General features: G+C 41.9%; 1 protein-coding gene across 1 annotated transcript in view; it reads left to right on the top strand.

Moving 5' to 3' along the window:
* The window catches only part of lrp6 (low density lipoprotein receptor-related protein 6), a 52,713-nt gene extending 41,089 nt beyond the window's left edge, over window positions 1–11,624 (top strand). The window contains 8 exon segments of the mRNA XM_052118212.1: window positions 612–821; window positions 1,185–1,310; window positions 1,458–1,694; window positions 1,823–1,933; window positions 2,571–2,801; window positions 2,906–3,042; window positions 9,512–9,609; window positions 9,696–11,624. Coding sequence (XP_051974172.1) covers window positions 612–821; window positions 1,185–1,310; window positions 1,458–1,694; window positions 1,823–1,933; window positions 2,571–2,801; window positions 2,906–3,042; window positions 9,512–9,609; window positions 9,696–9,996 — 1,451 coding nt within the window. The 3' untranslated portion in view covers window positions 9,997–11,624.
* The last annotated feature ends 3,874 nt before the right edge of the window (window positions 11,625–15,498 follow it).

The raw sequence follows: 15,498 nt of genomic DNA, 5'->3' as shown, positions 1-15,498 counted from the left end.
CGGTGGGCGGGGCTTCACGTGAGACTGAGAGAATTCAAGCAAATCAATGACATTCATTGTGCGTTTGATAAAATATTCTCCTCATCCGACACGTGAATGTTCGATGTGACTGTGGTGTGCTCTGGAGCGCTGATGTGATATTTGTGAGACAGGAGAGCTCAGATCGGGATCTCTCGCACTACTCAATCATTTTTGTCCCAGTAAAACCCCAAATGGAGAAAGAAATCTCCACAGAACGGGACGACTCCCAAACAGAGAAGAGAAGCTTGTTATAATAACAGGTGCGACATCTGTAATACAAGCCATCAGTTTCACCACCTGAAGCACGCAAAAGTATATTATAAAAGCCAAAAGATGTCATTTATTGAGCACAATGTTATTATATTTTTTTTCTTCAAGATGTGTTTATTTAGTTTGTTGCATTACTTCAAGATCTTAAGCTTCTTTAGCAAAGTTTATATTAATAATAATATCGGTCACAAACAACTCAATTCAATCTATATCATTTCCTTCCCTTTTATTTCACTGTTTTTGTTCCTCATCCAATGAATGCATTCCTTGACCCCGCCCTCAGTTCCTGACCACTCCCTCTCTCCACCCCTCCCCTGCAGGAGCCAATCGGATCGTCATTGAGGATTCAAACATCCTGCAGCCGGTGGGACTGACGGTGTTTGGGAATCACCTGTACTGGATCGATCGACAGCAGCAGATGATCGAACGGATCGATAAGATCACACGAGAGGGACGCACGAAGATTCAGGCGCGAATCTCCTCACTGAGCGACATCCACGCCGTACATGAGGTCGACATGCAGGAGTACAGTGAGTGCCGCCCAGTGATGATCAAATCACTCATGAATGAACAGCAGTATTTATAAATATTGCTATTTGTATTTGATTATTGTGAGTTTGCATCCGAGCGACTGACACATTCAGTGTTGGCCCCGCCCAGTTCTCCTGAAGCGAGCTGACTGGCTCTCTCTGAACAGAGCGTTTATAAGAGTAAATGGAGCCTCTGTGAGTTTGTTTATGTGGTTTTGTGAATGTGAGGAAGAGTTTGATTATTTATTCAGCTGCTGTGACTCGCTGCGGTACATCACTCACTATAAACGGCTGTAAAGTGAGATTTACTGGAGGAAACACATCTGCCGGAGAGAGTTTGAAATGAGTTTGTGTGTCCTGCAGATAAACACCCGTGCACGTCTGAGAACGGCGGCTGCTCGCACATCTGTATCGTGAAAGGAGACGGAACGACGCGCTGCTCATGTCCCGTTCACTTGGTGTTACTGCAGGATGAGCTCTCCTGTGGAGGTACAACAACACATCAGTTTATTCCACTCAATACTCACAGATGCCTGTATGTGATGTGGAAGTGTTGAAATGAGTGTAATATTTGTGTAGTAGGGATTGGACAATATATAGAATATTAATATATACAACCCCTGTGTTGTTCCTCAGAGCCGCCCACTTGTTCTCCTGAGCAGTTCTCGTGCTCATCCGGCGAGGTGGACTGTATCCCGCAGGCGTGGCGCTGCGACGGCTTTGCCGAGTGTGACGACAGCAGCGATGAGCGCGACTGTCCCGTGTGTTCGGACGAAGAGTTCCAGTGCGACAGTAAACAGTGTGTCGATATTTCACTGCAGTGTAACGGAGAGATCAACTGTCAGGACCGATCCGATGAGAACAAGTGTGAAGGTACAGCGGTCTTAAGAGTTTCCTGTGGTTGAGCATAGTAGAGTTATTTCTATACACAATGTACAAACTACTTCATTGATATGCCACATGTTTTACTGAAAACACACTCACTCTCTCTCTCTCTTCAGTTCACTGTCCCAGAGATCAGTTCACCTGTGCGAACGGTCAGTGCATCGGACCACACAAGAAATGTGATCATAACATGGACTGCACAGATAACTCTGATGAGGTCGGATGCTGTAAGTTCTTCTCACATGTTCATATTGTCAATGATTCATCAGTTCTTTCATCAAAATGAAGCTCCGCCTCTGAGCAGCTTCATCCAATCATCTAAGTTATTCAAAAACACATTAAAAATGCAACTCGCACGAAACACCCCTCATCTGCAGTTGGTCAGATAGTCCCACCCCCAACTCACACCATTGGTTAAGTATTGCTGTTGGGGCGGGTCTAAATGTGTCACTCAAAACATAGCGTCACAAAGACAAAGTGTTTACAGTTTTCTAGACAATTAACCGATGAATAGCCCACTTATATTTGTCTCTGTTTATTAAGCTGAGAAGTATTTTAACACTGAAAAAAGGAACATTAGCTTTAAAAATATTTTTTACCTTAAAATGTGTTTTAAGTTTTCTGAAATGAATGATAAAGTTGTTCACTCATGTATCAAGGAAAGTATTTTAATACCTTTAACTTGATGGTTACACAAAGTGACATTTAAATCATTAAATCAGTTTTTAATTGAATATTATAGTTGTCTTTCGAAAATGTATGAAACCAACATTTGTGTTTTAATCGACTTGTGTGTTTTAAATTGTATATTTAAAAGTTTCTCATTTTGTCACCTTTAATGTGTTGATTTGTTTATGTTGTCAGATGCGACCGAGGAGCCGTCCTTTCCTCCGACGAACACCATTGGCTCAATTGTGGGCGTGGTCATGGTGCTGTTCGTGGTGGGTGCAGTTTATTTCGTGTGTCAGCGCGTTCTGTGTCCTCAGATGAAGGACGACGGTGAGACGATGACGAATGACTTTGTGGTTCACGGACCGCCATCGGTGCCGCTGGGATACGTCCCTCACCCGAGCTCTCTCACGGGGTCACTGCCAGGTCAGATTAAAACACGTTATATCAAGTTTATGATCTAGAGATGTAATTGATGAACTCAGTACAAGAGGCTTTGTGCAGCTGTTCACGTGTCTTTTGTTTCTCAGGCATGTCTCGTGGGAAGTCTGTGATTGGCTCTTTGAGCATCATGGGCGGCAGCAGCGGCCCACCATATGACCGTGCTCATGTGACTGGCGCTTCGTCCAGCAGCTCGTCGAGTATGAAGGGCGCACACTTCCCTCCTGTGAGTCCAAACACGTCTCACACTTCTAGCGTGAATATTGTTTCATGTGCAACTGTGTCAGTGTGTGTACAGTCATACATGTCTGTTCAGTGTTGTGCCATTTTACTAACCGCAAAGGCCTCTCTCCAAACCCTGCCTCCAAAGCACACCTGAACATTAGGGATGCACTGATGTATCGGCCGCTGATATTTATCGACCAATTATTGAGCAAATTAAAACCATTGGCAAATCTGTTTTAAACATGAAAATGCCAATATATTATATTACTATATATTATAGTACTCAGCAGTGATTGTGTAGTATAGTGATGGAGTATTCAGCAGTGATTGTGTAGTATAGTGGTGGAGTATTCGGCGGTGATTGTAGTATAGTGGTGGAGTATTCGGCGGTGATTGTGTAGTATAGTGGTGGAGTATTCAGCAGTGATTGTGTAGTATAGTGGTGGAGTACTCAGCAGTGATTGTGTAGTATAGTGGAGGAGTATTCGGCGGTGATTGTGTAGTATAGTGGTGGAGTATTCAGCAGTGATTGTGTAGTATAGTGGTGGAGTATTCGGCGGTGATTGTGTAGTATAGTGGTGGAGTATTCAGCAGTGATTGTGTAGTATAGTGGTGGAGTATTCGGCGGTGATTGTGTAGTATAGTGGTGGAGTATTCAGCAGTGATTGTGTAGTATAGTGATGGAGTATTGGGCGGTGATTGTGTAGTATAGTGGTGGAGTATTCAGCAGTGATTGTGTAGTATAGTGATGGAGTATTGGGCAGTGATTGTGTAGTATAGTGGTGGAGTATTGGGCGGTGATTGTGTAGTATAGTGGTGGAGTATTCAGCAGTGATTGTGTAGTATAGTGGTGGAGTATTCAGCAGTGATTGTCTAGTATAGTGGTGGAGTATTCAGCGGTGATTGTGTAGTATAGTGGTGGAGTATTCAGCGGTGATTGTGTAGTATAGTGATGGAGTATTCAGCGGTGATTGTGTAGTATAGTGATGGAGTATTCGGCGGTGATTGTGTAGTATAGTGGTGGAGTATTCTGCGGTGATTGTGTAGTATAGTGGTGGAGTATTCGGCGGTGATTGTGTAGTATAGTGGTGGAGTATTCGGCGGTGATTGTGTAGTATAGTGGTGGAGTATTCGGCGGTGATTGTGTAGTATAGTGGTGGAGTATTCGCCGGTGATTGTGTAGTATAGTGGTGGAGTATTCGCCGGTGATTGTGTAGTATAGTGGTGGAGTATTGGGCAGTGATTGTGTAGTATAGTGGTGGAGTATTGGGCGGTGATTGTGTAGTATAGTGGTGGAGTATTCGGCGGTGATTGTGTAGTATAGTGGTGGAGTATTCAGCGGTGATTGTGTAGTATAGTGATGGAGTATTGGGCAGTGATTGTGTAGTATAGTGATGGAGTATTCAGCAGTGATTGTGTAGTATATTGGTGGAGTATTCAGCAGTGATTGTGTAGTATAGTGGTGGAGTATTCAGCAGTGATTGTGTAGTATAGTGATGGAGTATTCAGCAGTGATTGTGTAGTATAGTGATGGAGTATTCAGCAGTGATTGTGTAGTATAGTGGTGGAGTATTCAGCAGTGATTGTGTAGTATAGTGGTGGAGTATTCAGCAGTGATTGTGTAGTATAGTGGTGGAGTATTCAGCAGTGATTGTGTAGTATAGTGGTGGAGTATTCAGCAGTGATTGTGTAGTATAGTGGTGGAGTATTGGGGCAGTGATTGTGTAGTATAGTGGTGGATTATTGGGCAGTGATTGTGTAGTATAGTGGTGGAGTATTGGGCAGTGATTGTGTAGTATAGTGGTGGAGTATTGGGGCTGTGATTGTGTAGTATAGTGGTGGAGTATTCAGCAGTGATTGTCTAGTATAGTGGTGGAGTATTCAGCAATGATTGTGTAGTATAGTGGTGGAGTATTCAGCAGTGATTGTGTAGTATAGTGGTGGAGTATTCAGCAGTGATTGTGTAGTATAGTGGTGGAGTATTCAGCAGTGATTTTGTAGTATAGTGGTGGAGTTTTCAGCAGTGATTGTGTAGTATAGTGGTGGAGTATTCAGCAGTGATTGTGTAGTATAGTGGAGGAGTATTCAGCAGTGATTGTGTAGTATAGTGGTGGAGTATTCAGCAGTGATTGTGTAGTATAGTGGTGGAGTATTCAGCAGTGATTGTGTAGTATAGTGGAGGAGTATTCAGCAGTGATTGTGTAGAGTAGCGGTGGAGTATTCAGCAGTGATTGTGTAGTATAGCGGTGGAGTATTCAGCAGTGATTGTGTAGTATAGCGGTGGAGTATTCAGCAGTGATTGTGTAGTATAGTGGTGGAGTTTTCAGCAGTGATTGTGTAGTATAGTGGAGGAGTATTCAGCAGTGATTGTGTAGTATAGTGGTGGAGTATTCAGCAGTGATTGTGTAGAATAGTGGAGGAGTATTCAGCAGTGATTGTGTAGAATAGTGGTGGAGTATTCAGCAGTGATTGTGTAGTATAGTGGAGGAGTATTCAGCAGTGATTGTGTAGTATAGTGGTGGAGTATTGGGCGGTGATTGTGTAGTATAGTGGTGGAGTATTCGGCGGTGATTGTGTAGTATAGTGGAGGAGTATTCACCAGTGATTGTGTAGAATAGTGGTGGAGTATTCAGCAGTGATTGTGTAGTATAGTGGAGGAGTATTCAGCAGTGATTGTGTAGAATAGTGGAGGAGTATTCAGCAGTGATTGTGTAGAATAGTGGAGGAGTATTCAGCAGTGATTGTGTAGAATAGTGGAGGAGTATTCAGCAGTGATTGTGTAGAATAGTGGAGGAGTATTCAGCAGTGATTGTGTAGAATAGTGGAGGAGTATTCGGCAGTGATTGTGTAGTATAGTGGTGGAGTATTCGGCGGTGATTGTGTAGTATAGTGGAGGAGTATTCAGCAGTGATTGTGTAGAATAGTGGAGGAGTATTCAGCAGTGATTGTGTAGAATAGTGGAGGAGTATTCAGCAGTGATTGTGTAGAATAGTGGTGGAGTATTCAGCAGTGATTGTGTAGTATAGTGGAGGAGTATTCAGCAGTGATTGTGTAGTATAGTGGTGGAGTATTGGGCGGTGATTGTGTAGTATAGTGGTGGAGTATTCAGCAGTGATTGTGTAGTATAGTGGAGGAGTATTCAGCAGTGATTGTGTAGAATAGTGGTGGAGTATTCAGCAGTGATTGTGTAGTATAGTGGAGGAGTATTCAGCAGTGATTGTGTAGTATAGTGGTGGAGTATTGGGCGGTGATTGTGTAGTATAGTGGTGGAGTATTCAGCAGTGATTGTGTAGTATAGTGGTGGAGTATTGGGCGGTGATTGTGTAGTATAGTGGTGGAGTATTGGGCGGTGATTGTGTAGTATAGTGGTGGAGTATTCGGTGGTGATTGTGTAGTATAGTGGAGGAGTATTCAGCAGTGATTGTGTAGTATAGTGGAGGAGTATTCAGCAGTGATTGTGTAGTATAGTGGAGGAGTATTCAGCAGTGATTGTGTAGTATAGTGGAGGAGTATTCAGCAGTGATTGTGTAGTATAGTGGAGGAGTATTCAGCAGTGATTGTGTAGTATAGTGGAGGAGTATTCAGCAGTGATTGTGTAGTATAGTGGAGGAGTATTCAGCGGTGATTGTGTAGTATAGTGGAGGAGTATTCAGCGGTGATTGTGTAGTATAGTGGAGGAGTATTCAGCAGTGATTGTGTAGTATAGTGGAGGAGTATTCAGCAGTGATTGTGTAGTATAGTGGTGGAGTATTCAGCAGTGATTGTGTAGTATAGTGGTGGAGTATTCAGCAGTGATTGTGTAGAATAGTGGTGGAGTATTCAGCAGTGATTGTGTAGTATAGTGGTGGAGTATTCAGCAGTGATTGTGTAGTATAGTGGAGGAGTATTCAGCAGTGATTGTGTAGTATAGTGGTGGAGTATTCAGCAGTGATTGTGTAGTATAGTGGAGGAGTATTCAGCAGTGATTGTCTAGTATAGTGGTGGAGTATTCAGCAGTGATTGTGTAGAATAGTGGAGGAGTATTCAGCAGTGATTGTGTAGTATAGTGATGGCGTATTCAGCAGTGATTGTGTAGTATAGTGATGGAGTATTCAGCAGTGATTGTGTAGTATAGTGATGGAGTATTCAGCAGTGATTGTGTAGTATAGTGGAGGAGTATTCAGCAGTGATTGTGTAGTATAGTGGTGGAGTATTCAGCAGTGATTGTGTAGTATAGTGGAGGAGTATTCAGCAGTGATTGTGTAGTATAGTGGTGGAGTATTCAGCAGTGATTGTGTAGAATAGTGGTGGAGTATTCAGCAGTGATTGTGTAGTATAGTGGTGGAGTATTCAGCAGTGATTGTGTAGTATAGTGGAGGAGTATTCAGCAGTGATTGTGTAGTATAGTGGTGGAGTATTCAGCAGTGATTGTGTAGTATAGTGGAGGAGTATTCAGCAGTGATTGTCTAGTATAGTGGTGGAGTATTCAGCAGTGATTGTGTAGAATAGTGGAGGAGTATTCAGCAGTGATTGTGTAGTATAGTGATGGAGTATTCAGCAGTGATTGTGTAGTATAGTGATGGAGTATTCAGCAGTGATTGTGTAGTATAGTGGTGGAGTATTCAGCAGTGATTGTGTAGTATAGTGGTGGAGTATTCAGCAGTGATTGTGTAGTATAGTGGAGGAGTATTCAGCAGTGATTGTGTAGTATAGTGGTGGAGTATTCAGCAGTGATTGTGTAGTATAGTGGAGGAGTATTCAGCAGTGATTGTGTAGTATAGTGGTGGAGTATTCAGCAGTGATTGTGTAGTATAGTGGAGGAGTATTCAGCAGTGATTGTGTAGTATAGTGGAGGAGTATTCAGCAGTGATTGTGTAGTATAGTGGAGGAGTATTCAGCGGTGATTGTGTAGTATAGTGGAGGAGTATTCAGCAGTGATTGTGTAGTATAGTGGTGGAGTATTCAGCAGTGATTGTGTAGTATAGTGGTGGAGTATTCAGCAGTGATTGTGTAGAATAGTGGTGGAGTATTCAGCAGTGATTGTGTAGTATAGTGGTGGAGTATTCAGCAGTGATTGTGTAGTATAGTGGAGGAGTATTCAGCAGTGATTGTGTAGTATAGTGGTGGAGTATTCAGCAGTGATTGTGTAGTATAGTGGAGGAGTATTCAGCAGTGATTGTGTAGTATAGTGGAGGAGTATTCAGCAGTGATTGTGTAGAATAGTGGAGGAGTATTCAGCAGTGATTGTGTAGTATAGTGATGGAGTATTCAGCAGTGATTGTGTAGTATAGTGATGGAGTATTCAGCAGTGATTGTGTAGTATAGTGATGGAGTATTCAGCAGTGATTGTGTAGTATAGTGGAGGAGTATTCAGCAGTGATTGTGTAGTATAGTGGTGGAGTATTCAGCAGTGATTGTGTAGTATAGTGGAGGAGTATTCAGCAGTGATTGTGTAGTATAGTGGTGGAGTATTCAGCAGTGATTGTGTAGTATAGTGGTGGAGTATTCAGCAGTGATTGTGTAGTATAGCGGTGGAGTATTCAGCGGTGATTGTGTAGTATAGCGGTGGAGTATTCAGCAGTGATTGTGTAGTATAGCGGTGGAGTATTCAGCAGTGATTGTGTAGAATAGCGGTGGAGTATTCAGCAGTGATTGTGTAGTATAGTGGTGGAGTATTCAGCAGTGATTGTGTAGTATAGTGGAGGAGTATTCAGCAGTGATTGTGTAGTATAGTGGTGGAGTATTCAGCAGTGATTGTGTAGTATAGTGGAGGAGTATTCAGCAGTGATTGTCTAGTATAGTGGTGGAGTATTCAGCAGTGATTGTCTAGTATAGTGGTGGAGTATTCAGCAGTGATTGTGTAGAATAGTGGTGGAGTATTCAGCAGTGATTGTGTAGTATAGTGGAGGAGTATTCAGCAGTGATTGTGTAGTATAGTGGTGGAGTATTCAGCAGTGATTGTGCAGTATAGTGGTGGAGTATTCAGCAGTGATTGTGTAGTATAGTGATGGAGTATTCAGCAGTGATTGTGTAGTATAGTGGTGGAGTATTCAGCAGTGATTGTGTAGTATAGTGGTGGAGTATTCAGCAGTGATTGTGTAGTATAGTAGAGGAGTATTCAGCAGTGATTGTCTAGTATAGTGGTGGAGTATTCAGCAGCGAGATCCTTTCACAGTGTGTTGAGAGTAAAGGTTTGATGAGAGATAAACAATCTTAGTGTGCTGGTCATTTTTGACCAAGTACACAAAATGTGTTAGTATAACACAAGGGTTAATTATAATAATAATAATAATAGTTATGTGTAAAGCATCTTTCATACATCAAGTGCAGCTCAGAGTGCATCACACACAAGAAATCAAAAGTTAATTTCAGTTTGGTAGAATGTTCCAGATCTTTGGCTTAAAGCTGCTCCTTATGTGTTAAATAACAATAAGGTCAACATATGAAGATGGAATGAGCTCATGATGTCGTGTGTGTGTTTGTTGTTTCAGATTCTGAATCCTCCTCCGTCACCCGCCACTGTGAGGTCACAGTGCACCATTGAGTTTGGATACTCATCTAATAGTCCGTCAACACACCGCTCGTACAGGTAACACACAGAATAACATTATTAAGAAATACATGTTGTTTGAAGGAGTTGAATCCAGTTCAGTGTTAACTGTGTGTGTGTTTCAGCTACAGGCCGTACAGTTACCGTCACTTCGCTCCTCCGACGACGCCGTGCAGCACAGACGTGTATGACAGCGATTACACGCCGGGCCGTCGAGTGCCACACGTATCCAGTGTCGTCGCTAAGGGCTACATGAGCGACCTGAACTACGACTCGGAGCCCCTCCCCCCGCCACCCACCCCGCGAAGTCAATATCTGTCCGCGGAGGAGAACTGCGAGAGCTGCCCGCCCTCACCGTACACCGAACGCAGCTACTCGCATCACCTGTACCCCCCGCCCCCCTCGCCCTGCACGGACTCGTCCTGAGACTTGTCAATCACAACACGAGCCCCGCCCACGGACTGTCTGTAAATAATGGACTCATTTCTGTTCTGATGATCCAAATTCTGGAGGAGAGAGACATGTCTGCATCTCCCGGTGTGGCGGGTGTCTGTACATTCAAAAGAAAAGAATCATATTTATATATTTTCTATACAGTGTTTATGACATGCAGCTTTGTGTGAAAAGAAATTTGTACATTTTTTTAAAGAGAAAATTTTTATGAAATCTCAAACATAATGAGTTGCCTTAAATCCAGGAGTTACGAATCAAACTACCTTCTCGACCAGCCGAAGGATTCAGAAAATACGGGAATGTGTTTCTGTGGCTGGTTTTGCTTTCCAATGCCAAATAATGGAGACGTGTGACGCAGAAACACTGTGATCACCTTCAACACAACATGGTACTCAGATTTTCTTCTATTTTTCTATTTAAGATGTCACCGATGCGCTCTCTTTAACTGGAATGAGTGTGTGTTCCGACTGCGACAGGACACCGCAGTGCATCATGGGAACAGTGTGACAACCAGTTCAACCAAAACCTTCACACCGGACGCGGCGGTCTGAAACGCATCCGCAGCTCACAATCACAGACGGGATCTCGTGCCTGACCGTTGCTTGAAACACTTTTAATCATTTTTTAAATATCAGTGCCACAAAAGGTTTAATATTTTTGTAGCACATTCTGTTGATACTGTATTTATAAGCTATAAAAGAGAAACTTTCATTCTGAGTCTCCGTGGATTGAGCAGCAGAATGATGAAAGTCAGAATTCACTGCGCTTCATGCTTCAGACAAGAGGAACATATATTTGCCAGTGGGGAACGTAAAATCAACTTGTGTTCCTTGTTTTCATTGGCAAACGTTTTGTTAGTTTTCTCTGTAAACAAGAGTAAATATCTTAATTATCTAAAGTTAACTGATTTTATTTTAAGAATGTTTTGATAATTTTATGGGGAAAATGATAAAAAAAAATACCCTGTAATGACAATGTGTGTGTCCGAGAGTGTCTGAGTGTGTGCGTGCGTGTCCGAGCGCGTGCGTGTGTGTCTGAGTGTCCCCGAGTGTGTGTCCATGTATCTGTTTGTGTGTGTATGAGAGAGAGTGTATCTGTGTGTGTGTGTCTGTGTGTGAGAGTGTATCTGTTTGTGTGTGTGTGAGAGAGAGTGTATCTGTTTGTGTGAGAGAGAGTGTATCTGTGTGTGTGTGTGTGAGAGAGAGTGTATCTGTTTGTGTGTTTGTGAGAGAGAGAGTGTATCTGTTTGTGTGTTTGTGAGAGAGAGAGTGTATCTGTGTGTGTGTGTATGAGAGAGAGTGTATCTGTTTGTGTGTTTGTGAGAGAGAGTGTATCTGTTTGTGTGTTTGTGAGAGAGAGAGTGTATCTGTGTGTGTGTTTGTGAGAGAGAGTGTATCTGTTTGTGTGTTTGTGTGAGAGAGTGTATCTGTTTGTGTGTGTATGAGAGAGAGTGTATCTGTTTGTGTGTTTGTGTGAGAGAGTGTATCTGTTTGTGTGTGTGTGAGAGAGAGTGTATCTGTTTGTGTGTGTATGAGAGAGTGTATCTGTTTGTGTGTGTATGAGAGAGAGTGTATCTGTTTGTGTGTTTGTGAGAGAGAGAGTGTATCTGTTTGTGTGTGTGTGAGAGAGAGTGTATCTGTTTGTGTGTTTGTGAGAGAGAGTGTATCTGTTTGTGTGTGTATGAGAGAGAGTGTATCTGTTTGTGTGTTTGTGAGAGAGAGTGTATCTGTTTGTGTGTTTGTGAGAGAGAGTGTATCTGTTTGTGTGTGTATGAGAGAGAGTGTATCTGTTTGTGTGTTTGTGTGAGAGAGTGTATCTGTTTGTGTGTGTGTGAGAGAGAGTGTATCTGTTTGTGTGTGTATGAGAGAGAGTGTATCTGTTTGTGTGTTTGTGAGAGAGAGTGTATCTGTGTGTGTGTGTGTGAGAGAGAGTGTATCTGTTTGTGTGTGTATGAGAGAGAGTGTATCTGTTTGTGTGTGTATGAGAGAGAGTGTATCTGTTTGTGTGTTTGTGAGAGAGAGAGTGTATCTGTTTGTGTGTGTGTGAGAGAGTGTATCTGTTTGTGTGTGTGTGAGAGAGTGTATCTGTTTGTGTGTGTGTGAGAGAGAGTGTATCTGTTTGTGTGTGTATGAGAGAGAGTGTATCTGTTTGTGTGTGTGTGAGAGAGAGTGTATCTGTTTGTGTGTGTATGAGAGAGAGTGTATCTGTTTGTGTGTGTGTGAGAGAGAGTGTATCTGTTTGTGTGTGTGTGAGAGAGTGTATCTGTTTGTGTGTGTGTGAGAGAGTGTATCTGTTTGTGTGTGTGTGAGAGAGTGTATCTGTTTGTGTGTGTGTGAGAGAGAGTGTATCTGTGTGTGTGTGTGAGAGAGAGAGTGTATCTGTTTGTGTGTGTGTGTGTGAGAGAGAGTGTATCTGTGTGTGTGTGTGTGTGTGTGTGTGTGTGTGTGAGAGAGAGAGTGTATCTGTGTGTGTGTGTGAGAGAGAGTGTATCTGTTTGTGTGTGTGTGTGTGAGAGAGAGTGTATCTGTGTGTGTGTGTGTGTGTGTGTGTGTGTGTGTGTGTGAGAGAGAGTGTATCTGTTTGTGTGTGTGAGAGAGAGAGTGTATCTGTGTGTGTGTGTGAGAGAGAGAGTGTATCTGTTTGTGTGTGTGTGTGTGAGAGAGAGTGTATCTGTGTGTGTGTGTGTGTGTGTGTGTGTGTGTGTGTGTGAGAGAGAGAGTGTATCTGTTTGTGAGAGAGAGAGAGTGTATCTGTTTGTGTGTGTGTGAGAGAGAGTGTATCTGTTTGTGTGTTTGTGAGAGAGAGAGTGTATCTGTGTGTGTTTGTGAGAGAGAGAGTGTATCTGTGTGTGTGTGTGAGAGAGAGAGTGTATCTGTTTGTGTGTTTGTGAGAGAGAGAGTGTATCTGTGTGTGTGTGTGTGTGTGTGTGTGAGAGAGAGAGTGTATCTGTTTGTGTGTGTGAGAGTGTATCTGTTTGTGTGTGTGTGAGAGAGAGAGTGTATCTGTTTGTGAGAGAGAGAGTGTATCTGTGTGTGTGTGTGTGTGTGTGTGTGTGTGTGTGTGTGTGTGAGAGAGAGAGTGTATCTGTTTGTGAGAGAGAGAGTGTATCTGTTTGTGTGTGTGAGAGTGTATCTGTTTGTGTGTGTGTGAGAGAGAGAGTGTATCTGTTTGTGTGTGTGTGTGTGTGAGAGTGTATCTGTTTGTGTGTGTGTGTGAGAGTGTATCTGTGTGTGTGTGTGTGTGTGTGTGTGTGAGAGAGAGAGTGTATCTGTTTGTGTGTGTGAGAGTGTATCTGTTTGTGTGTGTGTGTGTGAGAGAGTGTATCTGTTTGTGTGTGTGTGTGTGTGAGAGTGTATCTGTGTGTGTGTGTGTGTGAGAGTGTATCTGTGTGTGTGTGTGTGTGTGTGTGAGAGTGTATCTGTGTCCAACAGGATCATCAGAGCTTTTTAAAGGGAAACTCACCAGCAGTAATATACTAGTCACTCTGATTTGATTACCCAGCATTCATCAGTTCTCACGCTGAATGTCTTTTACAGCAGGAAAATGAAACCGTTTGTCATGTTTGGATGTTTGAAGGATGTCGAGCTGTTGTTCTTGTGTTGCTGGTCTGTGGAGATGATGTTGTTTTGTGTAATTGTGCTGGTTTTAGTCTCCGGCTGTTTTAAAGTTCTCATTTGGTCACAATCGTTGAAGATCTGACCATGTGCTGGACTTTAATAATCATTCTTCACTCGGCGGCCTTCTCAGAGTTCACACATCATTCTTCATGTTTACTGTATGTGACAGCAGTGTGTGTGTGTGTGTGTGTGTGTGTGTGTGTGTGTGTGTGTGTGTGTCAACAACAGCAAGTCCAAATCAGTCCGCACCCCACACCTCCCTTTAAAGGCTTGTAATGCAAGGGCTTCTGGGTAGCGCCACATGTCTGTATGCTCAGATCATTTCAGTTTTAACTGCACTTTACAGAATCAGTTCAGATAATAGTACAGTGTGTGTGTGTCATTAAAGTTCTCAGTCATCTGTTGATATCACATGATGTACTCGATGGGTCACCAAAGGTAAGACTTCTCAGTCTTGTTCAGTCGGCTCTAGTCAGAGGTCAGAGGTCAAAAGGCTGATGATGTCAGAGCTGGTGGAGACATGTTACTGGAATTGTGGGGGAAAATGTTAAAGCACTTTGAAGGAGTGAGCAGGATTCGTTCACAACAGAATTTGTTTATAAATGTTACGTTTTTGGTCATTTTATCATTGTTTTTTGTGATACCCATGATGCTTTGCAAGGATTGTTCAAAGTTGACCAACATTTGGGTTCTCATCAAACATTAATTCTCTAGTTTTTGTACATTAATGCTTTACGTGTAAGACATTGTATAAATTCAGATGTGTACAGCTCATTCAGTCACGTCTATAAGCTGTTGTAACAAATGAAATGATCTTTTTTTTTTTTTTTTAATAAAAATGAGTTTTACATTTAAATTAACACGTTTCCATTTATTCATCTTTAATGAAGAAAAAGATCTAGTTTTAGACTTGAAAATTTACCGAAGTTTATAAAGCACAGCAATCTTCTTTCTGAAAGTATTTTTTTAAATTGTGATTTAATAAAATCATTCATAAAAGAATTCATGAATCAAACCAACCTGCTCTGATTTGAAGTAAAACATTTTTAAAAATCAGACAAAAATAGAAAGCTACTTAACGTCGTTAACGAGGGAATGAAATACAATCCCATGATGCATTGCGAATGACGTCATCAAATTACAAATAATGGAAAAATATAAACTTAAAGTAGTTGGTTAGAAGTATAGAAACATATTTAAGGTTTCCTGAAAATATTCAGATTTATACAAATATACAAGTAGATTAAGAGCGATTGACTCGACGACAGGATTATGGGTAGTGTAGTTCTTCAACAAATTCAGATAATAAACGTGATTTTTAAACAATGAAGTTAAAATAACGATCGAGTTTTCTTTTTTTACTTCTGGAATGAAGCGCTCTGTAGATCCATATTAGATTTTTGACGGGAATTAAAAGAGGCTGTGAAGGATCGACGCACTGTTAAACGCTATCTAATTTTCCACAAATCCTTTTGTCAGGTGTTTTTTGTCTTTTGAAAAATTTTGATGATTCCCTCCCAAAAAATTGTTTAAAAACACTTTAAACAAATGTACAACCCATTGAAGAGACGGCAAGTTTATCCCTCACAGCCACGATGTCATTCCCGCCAGACATTAAAGATGGCGCAGCAGTGAAGTGGAAAATAACATTGTAAAATTGTGCTAGTAGTTCCCGAGTTTGTCCACAAGGTGGCGCTGCAGTGTTACATGTCGCATTAAATTATCTCTGCTGCCTCAGACGGCTGAACATTATTTATGCAACGCTGATAAAATGATAATTACACATTAAATTGCCGCACATTAGATTCGTTTGGCCTTAAACTCAACCACTCTTCCATTATAAAGTTAATCACAGAGT

Source organism: Xyrauchen texanus, chromosome 45 (assembly GCF_025860055.1).
Source record: "Xyrauchen texanus isolate HMW12.3.18 chromosome 45, RBS_HiC_50CHRs, whole genome shotgun sequence".
NCBI lineage: Eukaryota > Metazoa > Chordata > Actinopteri > Cypriniformes > Catostomidae > Xyrauchen > Xyrauchen texanus.
This window is presented reverse-complemented; position numbering and strand designations above follow the sequence as displayed.